We start from the raw sequence: 11,312 nt of genomic DNA on the forward strand, positions 1-11,312 counted from the left end.
TTTTTATTCCAGAATAGAATGTCCAGACAGGGAGCTATTACAGAAGAGTTATTCTGGTCAATTTCTTCATTAAGACAATCCTTTCATCTTTTAAGTTTCATCTATACAGGGAAAAAGAAAAGGAGGAATTGTGGCACCTTAGAGACTAACCAATTTATTAGAGCATAAGCTTTCGTGAGCTACAGCTCACTTCCTCAGATGCATATCGTGGAAACTGCAGCAGGCTTTATATATACACAGAGAATATGAAACAATACCTATTCCCACCCCACTGTCCTGCTGGTAATAGCTTATCTAAAGTGATTTCCAGCACAAATCCAGGTTTTCTCACCCTCCACCCCCCCACACAAATTCACTCTCCTGCTGGTGATAGCCCATCCAAAGTGACAACTCTTTACACAATGTGCATGACAATCAAGCTGGGCTATTTCCTGCATAAATCCAGGTTCTCACATCCCCCCACCCCCATACACACAGAAACTCACTCTCCTGCTGGTAATAGCTCATCCAAACTGACCACTCTTCAAGTTAAAATCCAAGTTAAACCAGAACATCTGGGGGGGGGGGGGGGGTAGGAAAAAACAAGAGGAAACAGGCTACCTTGCATAATGACTTAGCCACTCCAAGTCTCTATTTAAGCCTAAATTAATAGTATCCAATTTGCAAATGAATTCCAATTCAGCAGTTTCTCGCTGGAGTCTGGATTTGAAGTTTTTTTGTTTTAAGATAGCGACCTTCATGTCTGTGATCGCGTGACCAGAGAGATTGAAGTGTTCTCCGACTGGTTTATGAATGTTACAATTCTTGACATCTGATTTGTGTCCATTTATTCTTTTACGTAGAGACTGTCCAGTTTGACCAATGTACATGGCAGAGGGGCATTGCTGGCACATGATGGCATATATCACATTGGTGGATGTGCAGGTGAACGAGCCTCTGATAGTGTGGCTGATGTTATTAGAATTGTAACATTCATAAACCAGTCGGAGAACACTTCAATCTCTCTGGTCACGCGATCACAGACATGAAGGTCGCTATCTTAAAACAAAAAAACTTCAAATCCAGACTCCAGCGAGAAACTGCTGAATTGGAATTCATTTGCAAATTGGATACTATTAATTTAGGCTTAAATAGAGACTTGGAGTGGCTAAGTCATTATGCAAGGTAGCCTGTTTCCTCTTGTTTTTTCCTACCCCCCCCCCCCCCGATGTTCTGGTTTAACTTGGATTTTAACTTGAAGAGTGGTCAGTTTGGATGAGCTATTACCAGCAGGAGAGTGAGTTTCTGTGTGTATGGGGGTGGGGGGATGTGAGAACCTGGATTTATGCAGGAAATAGCCCAGCTTGATTGTCATGCACATTGTGTAAAGAGTTGTCACTTTGGATGGGCTATCACCAGCAGGAGAGTGAATTTGTGTGGGGGGGTGGAGGGTGAGAAAACCTGGATTTGTGCTGGAAATCACTTTAGATAAGCTATTACCAGCAGGACAGTGGGGTGGGAATAGGTATTGTTTCATATTCTCTGTGTATATATAAAGCCTGCTGCAGTTTCCACGATATGCATCTGAGGAAGTGAGCTGTAGCTCACGAAAGCTTATGCTCTAATAAATTGGTTAGTCTCTAAGGTGCCACAAGTCCTCCTTTTCTTTTTGCGAATACAGACTAACACGGCTGCTACTCTGAAATCTATACAGGGAGTCTCACAGGCCAGGTTGACAGACTCGGGTTTGAGCTATGGCACTTACAATAGTTCTGTAGGCATAATGTGGCTTGGGCTGGAGTTCGGCCTTTGAAGCTCCTCCTTAAGCTTCAGACCCCAACCTCCAGCCCAAACATTTACGCAGCTATTTTTAGTGGCATAGCGTGAGCCCAAGTCTGTTGGTCTGGGCTCTGAGATTTACAACCGCTCACTGGGTAGATGTACCCTTAGTTCTGTCTCTTAGTCTGCCCATCTATAAACTGGAGATAATAATGCTCCTTTACCTCAAAGTAGTATTGTGGTGTTTATTTAACATAAATTGCTTTATATCCTTGGAGGAATGGTGGTACAATAGTGCAAAGTAGTATCATCATAGCCCCAGTATAGTAAAGTGACACAGCGTGGGAACATGGTGTTGAGCTCTAGGTCACCAGTTCAAATCCAGGCCAGTCTAGCAGTGACCAATATTCATTACCAACTTCTGACTCTCCAGGGTCTTGTCTTGTTAATACTTCTCAATCTCTTACTTGCCAGAGCCAAACTTTTCAAACCAGAGGTTGCAAGCTCACTTTGGTTGAAAGGACACATTTTTTCCAGGCTGTAATTTTGAACATAGACATATTTGTTAAATTATGAAATAAATCCAAAAACAAGGATCTGATCTGTTTTTTTACACTAACCTCTTTGCAGTGGAAAATTCTGCATTTAAGGCTGCAAAGTCTCTTGCATTTGAAATCCCTTTTTATTCTTTTGAAATGCAATTACTTTTCAATGAAATGTTAATGCTGTATTCTATTTTTACAGCTGCTTCCATGATCTATAGTGCAAAGCTGCAGTTTAATAATACAGCTAAATTCTCTCCCCCCTCCATTTCTTGGAGCTTTATGTTGGAGTCGAATGTAAGGATAATAATAATTTGTTTGGGTTTCTGTTTGTTTTGAAAACAGGACTATATCTGCAAAGACACATCACCATGCCAACAATTTCAATATATTTGAAGGAATGATCTGCCATGGGCTCCCAGTTGTGACCATTTCAAGAGGCAAAGTGGTGTACGAAGGTGGCGTTTTCAATGTCACAGCAGGAGACGGCAAATACATTACACGTAAACCATTCCCTGAATATGTCTACAAAAGAATCAAGCAGCAGGATGAGGTTAATTAAAACAATACATTGCTGTAGCACTTGCAATCTTTGTGCAGTTTGAGGAAAATTAGCTTTTTTGGGTTGGGGGGAGGAGGTCTGGGTTTCTGTGATTATTTCACTTGCCTTTGTGATCGGAATGTGTCCAGAATGGAGAAAGTGAAGCTGTAGGTTAGAGGTGAAGCTATAGGTTGCTCTTCCTCTTTTCACACAAAAACACCTGGGGCTAACTCCAGTTCTCAGGTATATCTGTGTAAGTTGGAGGTTGGGATCATGTGCCTTTGAAATCTTGGTCCCATTCATTGTACAAGTGGTCACACTGGTCTAATCATGATAAGCTCTGAGCAGCAGTAATCGCCATTGACTTAACAGAAGTTATAGATGTTCAGCACCTCACAGAATGAGATCCTAAACTGTGAATAAAGATCAGCAATTTTCTAGCTCTTTCATAGTTAGATACTTGGGGCTCAATCCTGCAAGGTGCTGAAGACTGTAGGATTTGAGGCTCAAATAGGTAAAGAACAAGTTAAGAATAACTTAAACAAGTGAGATGTCTTCAGGTTGGCAGGGCCTGATAAAATACCTCCTAGAACACTGGTTCTCAAACTAGGGCCACCGCTTGTTCAGGGAAAGCCCTTGGTGGGCCGGGCCGGTTTGTTTACCTGCCGTGCCATGTCCACAGGTTCGGCTGATTGCAGCTCCTACTGGCCGCAGTTCACCGCTCCAGGCCAATGGGGGTTGCAGGAAGGGTGGCCAGCACATCCCTCGGCCCACGCTGCTTCCTGCAGCCCCCATTGGCCTGGAGCGGCGAACCGCAGCCAGTGGGGGCCACGATCGGCCGAACCTGTGGACGCGGCAGGTAAACAAACCGGCTTGCCATGGGCTTTCCCTGAACAAGCAGCGGCCCTAGTTTGAGAACCACTGTCCTAGAATGCTTAAGGAACTGGCTGAAGAGATCTCTGAGTCATTAGTGATTATCTTTGAGAATTTATGGAGGACAGGAGAGCTCCCAGAGGACTGGAAAGGGGCAAATATAGCACCTATCTATAAAAGGGGGAATAAGGACAACCCAGGGAATTATAAGCCAGTCATCTTAACTTCGGTATCTGAAAAGATAATGGAGCAAACAATCGATTTGTAGGCATGTAGAAGAAAATAAGAAACATTCAACATGTATTTATCAAGAACAGATCATGTCAAACCAACTTAAAATCCTTCTTTGACAGAGTATCAACCTTGTGGATAAGGGGAAAGCAGTAAATGTGATATATCTCAACTTTAGTAAGGCTTTTGATTCTGTCTCACATGACCTTCTCATAAACAATTTAGGGAAATATAGTCTAGATAAATTTACTGTAAGGTGAGTGCACATCTGGTTGGAAAAGTTTACTTAGAGCAGTTATCAATGGTTTACAATCAAGCAGGAAGGGTGTATCAAGGGGGGGGGGGGCTCTCAGAGTTCTGTCCTGGGTCTGGGTCTATTCAATATCTTCATAAATTATTTGGATAATGGCATAGGAAGTACACTCATAAAGTTTGCAGACAATACCAAGCTGGGAGGAGTTGCAAGCACTTTGGAAGACCAGATTAAGCAATGGGACAAATTACCCAGGGACATTGTGGACTCTCAGTCATTGGAGGTTTTTAAGAACAGGTTAGACACATGCTTGCCAGGGATGGTCTAGATAATCCTTAGTCCTGCCTCGGTGCAAGGGACTGGACTAGATGACCTACTGAGCTCCCTTGCAGTTCTACATATTTATGATTCTATGATCCAGCAATGCACAGTCCCAGTAGTGGGATTACACATATGCTTAAAGTTAAGCATGTGCTTAATGCTTTGCTGGATCAAACTGATGCTCAGCATTTTCCATGATCAAGTTCTCAGTGTCTAAATTACTAAAGGAGGAAATCTGTGAAACATTTAGATTGACTATCTTATGCCTGTTCACCATGTACTACTGGTCATGAGACATATTTTTGCTGCTTTAGCCTTGCTGCCTCGGGGGTGGGATTTCAAAAACACCTAAGTGACTTGTGCTTCTTAAGCACTTATGTGCTTTTGAAAATCCTGCCCTGAATCAGTAATATTCATAACACTTTCTTAGCCCTGAAACAGATCAACATACATGTGAGCTTTTTGCAAGTTTGAAATGTTTCCAAACCAATTAATTGGGTATATTGTTTGCTCCAATACTTCCCTCTTCTGGCCGGATGAAATATATGTGCCAGAGGTTAAGTGGGTCTTGCTCTCTCTTCCAACTGACTTCTGCTCTGTAAACGCATTTCCTGTAGGAATTGGTAGCCTGCCTGCTAATTGACATACATAATACAAATAGGGTTACAAAATGCTTTTTTCTCTCTGCCAACCTCCTAAAAAATATATTCTTTTTGCTGAGAATTAAAAGGAGATTACTGTTTATTTAGCTTCACAAAGGAAAAAGAAGGGCTGGATCTTATACAGATCTTGTATAGATTGGTGTAAATTGGTAAAATGGAGCTATCCTGATGTACACCAAATGAGGATCTGACCCAAATTATTCTTGATTCTTTGCCTGATATTTGTCTTGAAATCAGGTTCTTCATTTAAACATCTCCCCAGGTTCTTATATATATTATGTTCCCCTTTCAATGTTTATAAGAATTTTGTGTTTGGGAACCTCTGCTTTACATAACGTATCTATAGTGTACTTTCTCAAACATTCCTAAAGTAGTCAAGCTTTTTCCAGAGCTCTGCTTAACAATTGTCACCTTTGACCCAATCCTGTGAGGTGCTGAGCATCACCTGCAAGGTGCTGTGTGCCCTGAATTCCACTGATTTCATTGGAAGTTGGAAACATTCAGCACTTTGCAAGTCAGGGCAATTTATTACTAGTACTCTGTCTTCATTGTTTAACTTTGGCTCTGTGGGTTTCTAATGCAAAATAAATGACATTTAATGCTAATGCTAGTTTACTACTGAAACCATTTCTGGAGCCATATTACACCAGCAAATATACAAGATGTTCATCTGCACGTCTGGGAAAGGTCCATGATTTATTTAATACATAATGAGAGGCTCATTTAGCAGGTCTCAGCAGCAGGGCTGAGCCTTGGTATCAGAACACCATTACATCCAGATTCTGGTATTATGGCTAAAGCAACAACCCACATGTGGAATTGAGATTAGTTGTGGCACTTGAAAAACAAAAGAACAAAACTGGACTGTATGTATCTTTTCAGAGGCAAATTCACAATTGAGCTAAGGACAGTCTTGGCAGTCACAGGATTTCTGAGACTACAGTAACTGTGCCAGTTTACATTTCCCATCAGAAAGAACTAGGGAGAATTTTCCCTAAACAAAACATGAAGAGAAAATGTCTTTACAAGTGACTTCAATCAAACTTGATCTCTTTCCGACAAGAGCTAGAAATGCTGGAGGGGTGGTGTGCAGATCTGCAGGGGAGGGGACATCTTGTATCACTATTGGGCACCCATTTGTCTTGCCTGAAGTCTGAGCAACATTGACTAGTTACTGAGGGATCCCCCAACACTCTAGGCCCTGTTTGGACTACAGGCTGGGAGTGGAAGAGGAGTAAGAGTAAAATGAGATGGGAGAAGGCCAGCTGTTCCTAAAAATGGCTTCAACAGCACTTAAGGGAGTTAGCCAACCAACCCCAGTTAAAGGTTGATAGGATTTGAGTGTCAAACTCTCTTGGGCACTTTGAAATACTGTAGGTTGGGATTTTCAAGAGAGCTGATGAAAATGTTGTGAGGCATGAAATGGGCAGCTAGGAAATAACGGGCTTCATTTTCAGTTACGTGCAATTTTCAAATGCAGAGGGAAACAAATAAGAAAGAACTGAACTGTTCTCTTGTAGGTTTGCCAGCCTGTCCCTGTTGAGCGAGCACGATATGGAGAAGTGGGCTCAGTTCAGTCCAGCAGGGGCGGAAAATAGACATATCCCTAAAGCGTGGCTCTTCCAGGTAACTCTTTTCTACTTTCCTTTCTGCACCTTTCTGCACGTATGCAGAACAAATATTGCAAGCCCTCTTGTATGTGACAAGTTTGTGTGGGCTGAACACTCCTGGAGGGTGGGTGCCCTGTATCTTTAATTTTGATGAAAATATATGGCAGGTTCTATAGCCTATGCTTTGGAAGACCACTTGCTGATGAAAGCTTCAAACAGAGGAAATCCTATGGGATAACTGAGCTGGCGCCTGGATGAATTAAGTGCTTGAGTGAAACTTGGGTCTGAGGAACAGTGAAAAGGTTGAGCTAAGTCAATTGTTGAGATAACACGGCCCTTTTTAAGGGAGCTATGTCTGAGGCCATGTCTACACTTACTGGGAACTGATGCTGCTGCGATGGATGCAGCGGGGTCGATTTAGCGGGTCTGCTCAGAGCGCTCTCTGGTCGACTCCAGTACTCCACCAGAATGAGAGGAGGAACATAAGTCAACGGGAGAGTGTCTCCCATTGACGCAGCGCCGCGTAGACACTGCAGTAAGTTGACTTAAGCTACGTCAACTCCAGCGACATGAATAACGTAGCTGGAGTAGCATAACTGGGGTTGATTTACCCCAGTAGTGTAGAAAAGGTCTGAGATAGCAACAGGAGCAGTAACAAAATCTAAACACAGAATGGCTCAAAATCCAACTCAAAATTTTACCGAAAAATTGGAAATAATCTGATGTTTTTTAGTAAAACGAGCTTTAAAAAAAAAAAAGAATTTTACAGCCCCCCTGTTTCGTAATCAATACACTCACCAAGGGGTATAATGTTTCTGGCAAGCACACAAACCTCTGTCAGAAGGAGACAGATGAGCTCCATGTCAGAGACATTTTAGTTGACTCAGAAGGTATAAGAGAGAAGAAAGGAGTTAATATTAGCTGACTGACTATATGATAAGAAGGCAGTGCAGTCCCCCGTGAGAGAGCAGGAATCTTCTCTATCCCCAGTTCTGCTCCTTTCTCACTGTGCGACTTAGTGCAAGTCATTTAACTTGTCTATGTCTCAGTTTCCCCATATATTCAAAAGGCATAAGGAGGCCCTACCTACCTAATGAGTGTGTTTGTATATAAAATGCTTTGGTGAGTGAAGACACTGTGTAATTGCCAAGTATTAATTATGATGATACACATTTTATACTCTTTAGTAAGCATGCTAAGTAGATACACTTCTACAATGTGCATTAGTAAAGTGAGTTGCATTAACCAAGTTACCACACCTTAGTATCTAAGTTACAGTTCTTTTTGTTATTCCCTATTCTAAGCAGAGAAATGCAGGTTTATTTCAGATACTGCTTGTGGCTACTGTTGGTAAATGTCAATTTTTTGGTGGTGACATTTTCAGCACCTTTGCCTCAAGGAAGATGGGCTCCACTAGAAGGGTATTGGTCACATCTTTTCTTTCCTACAGAAAAATGCCATTAAGTGTTTAAGAAGCAGAAGGGATTGACTCAGAAAGAAATTTTTAAAAAGTTATAGTTTCACTAAACAGTAACGAGGGGGCAAAATGACCGCAAACAACAAGTATGTGAAGGGTGTATGCCTCATGGCAGGGGAATAATTGAAGATGGGCCAAGCACGTAGGAGTCATCAGATGAAAAGTAAGCAAAGGAAAACTTAGGCTGATCATTGGGGGAGAAATTTGCTAATAGTGAGGTCTGCTAGCCAGTGGAACAGTATCCCAAGAGACAGGGAAGAAGCTCCATTACTTGCATAATGTAAAATGCAGCTATACAAGGCACTAATGAATAAATATACTGCGGGGAACAAACCTGCAATGGCAGGATTATGGACTTATCTTTTCTATCTTTAATTTCTATGGTTCTGTGAACGTCTCCAGCAGTGTGAAGCTTCATCCAGAGCATCAGTTGCAGTAACAATGAACAGCATGTTATTTGTTTTCCTCTGTCATACGGGAGAGAGCTCTTGTAACAGAGAGTAACAAAGGCTAAAGCTACAACAGAGCAAGGGATCTGTAATCATTCTTTCCAGTTCTTAGTGCTCTCCCTCTGTTGTTACCACTTCCGGAGACAAAAGGCAAAGTAGAAAAAAAAAAGGGGGGGGGGGCGGTGAGAAAACCTGGATTTGTGCTGGGCATGGCCCACCTTGATTATCATGCACATTGTAGGGAGAGTGGTCACTTTGGATGGGCTATTACCAGCAGGAGAGTGAGTTTGTATGTGGCGGGGGTGGAGGGTGAGAAAACCTGGATTTGTGCTGGAAATGGCCCAACTTGATGATCACTTTAGATAAGCTATTACCAGCAGGACAGTGGGGTGGGAGGAGATATTATTTCATGTTCTCTGTGTGTATATAAAGTCTGCTGCAGTTTCCACAGTATGCATCCGATGAAGTGAGCTGTAGCTCACGAAAGCTTATGCTCAAATAAATTGGTTAGTCTCTAAGGTGCCACAAGTCCTCCTTTTCTTTTTGCGAATACAGACTAACACGGCTGTTACTCTGAAACCTTTTGAAAGATTGTATCATATTGTCTTCCTTGTTTCTCTGTAGATAAAGCCAGATGAAAATGATCCTGCTTGCCCCATCTAAGCAATGCATTCTGGTGCCCGTCGTGAGTAAATCCAGCATCAACTTCTGAAGAGCCAAAATTTACCAGCTGCCAAAATAGGCACTACAGATCTTAATATGCTTTAATGAGTGAATGTTGTCATTCTAGGAGTACTTGTGGCACCTTAGAGACTAACAAATTTATTTGAGCGTAAGTTTTCGTGAGCTATAGTTCACTTCATCGGAGCTGTAGCTCACGAAAGCTTATGCTCAAATAAATTGGTTAGTCTCTAAGGTGCCACAAGTACTCCTTTTCTTTTTGCGAATACAGAGTAACATGGCTGCTACTCTGAAACCTCTTGTCATTCTAGTAATTGCTTTAGAGGAATTTAGTTAGTTGAACCAAACATTTATAACAGAAGAGTAACACAAAAAAGCAAAGCTATGTTAACACTACAGCTACTTGCAAAGTCTTAAACTCTGACTGCTGGGATGGTATTTCTTCACATTTTACTTTTTAAAAACATCACCTAGTCGAGCAAAATAATAAGGCTTTAATACATTTCTTTCTAGGGCTTAAACACAAGTTTTCTTTATTCTCGCCCCATAAAGCCATCATAGATTAAGTCTAAATCTCTTGCTTCACTTGGTAGAGAGGAGTTCTGTGTTCACGAATTCACAGATTAAGGCCAGTAAAGGACCATTATAATTGGCTGGTCTGACCTTCTGCACAATACAAGCCACAAATTTCTCCCAGTAGCTCCTGAATGTAGTTCAACAGCTTGTGGATGAATTACGGCAATCTTGCTATCAAGTGCTGTACTTGGTTCTGCCTTCCTGGAAGAAGTTAGATGCTGCAAGAGATTATTCTGATCTAGTAGTGCTACCACTGCTAGATGTTGGCCCTCCTGGGGATCTGTTCCAACCAGTCTGGTCAGGTGCTTCTTTTATCCCCTCTCCCAGGCTAATCTAGGTGGTGAGAAAACTGGTGGTGATCCTACAAATCTGCTAGCATTACCCAGCTGCAAAGGAGTGTTTCAGGGGACAAGACAAGATGTCACATTTATTATAATAATACAATTTGATTTATGACCAATAACTAATATCTAATATCTATGTATACATACACACACACACATATATATATATCAAATGTTCTGTAGCTGCTAGATAGTTACCAGTCCTGAATGTAGCTTCAGTTCGTGGCTTGGGTTTGTAGCTTGTGGTGGCTAACTGGCCAGGAAAGCCGGACGCAAGGAAGGGCTGGGTCTCTGTTGGGCATGCACTGATGCCTTTCCATGTTGGCAGCAGAATGTTACCCTCCAAAGTCTTCCATCTCACCCATCCTTTTTGTAGGCTTCAGTTTGAATCCAGAGGCTGTAGGTCTTGCTGTGTCAGGCTGCCTCTGGGTTCGGTGTGATTGATCACCCATCAGTTGTAGACATGACTTTCAGCCTGGGACCTGGCTTTGATGTTTCTTCAGTTGTACTTTTGCTCTTTTCTTTTGAGGATGGACTCTGCTTGCTTTGTCAGGGCTGTTGTCTGGATCTTCAGCCCTTGGTGTTTACACTTTATTTCATCAGGACAGTCTGGGGCTGGAGGTTGATTCTATCATCCCTACATACCTCGTTCACACATCTAAACTATACTAATCGGATTACAGCAGGGTTTTGCAAAAATGAAGTGAACATTTTAAAATGGAGTTTGGGACAAGTAAAAATGGAGTTTGGGTTACAACATGGATAAGTGTAAGGAATGGCAAACAGTGAACAGAAGTTACAATGTTGAAGCAGTGCAAGTTTCAGTGATTTAAGCAGCAATTGGATTGAAAGTGAAACTCAATTAGCCAGTTGTTGGGGTACCTGGTTTTATGAATGAATGTAGTTCCATTCATAATACTTTACTTATGAAGTTATATTAATAAAGTGAACAATTAAAAACAATTTCATTGATCAGTTCTACAATGCACAATGA

General features: G+C 41.8%; 1 protein-coding gene across 1 annotated transcript in view; it reads left to right on the plus strand.

Annotated features, from left to right (window-relative positions):
* Nucleotides 1-9,517, plus strand: part of DPYS (dihydropyrimidinase) — a 47,517-nt gene extending 38,000 nt beyond the window's left edge. Inside the window, exons 8-10 of the mRNA XM_073329354.2 lie at nt 2,646-2,853; nt 6,702-6,807; nt 9,342-9,517. Of these exons, the coding sequence (XP_073185455.1) occupies nt 2,646-2,853; nt 6,702-6,779 (286 nt within the window). The 3' untranslated portion in view covers nt 6,780-6,807; nt 9,342-9,517. The remainder of the gene's footprint in view (nt 1-2,645; nt 2,854-6,701; nt 6,808-9,341) is intronic.
* The last annotated feature ends 1,795 nt before the right edge of the window (nt 9,518-11,312 follow it).

The sequence above is a fragment of the Lepidochelys kempii genome, chromosome 2, assembly GCF_965140285.1.
Source record: "Lepidochelys kempii isolate rLepKem1 chromosome 2, rLepKem1.hap1, whole genome shotgun sequence".
Lineage (NCBI taxonomy): Eukaryota > Metazoa > Chordata > Testudines > Cheloniidae > Lepidochelys > Lepidochelys kempii.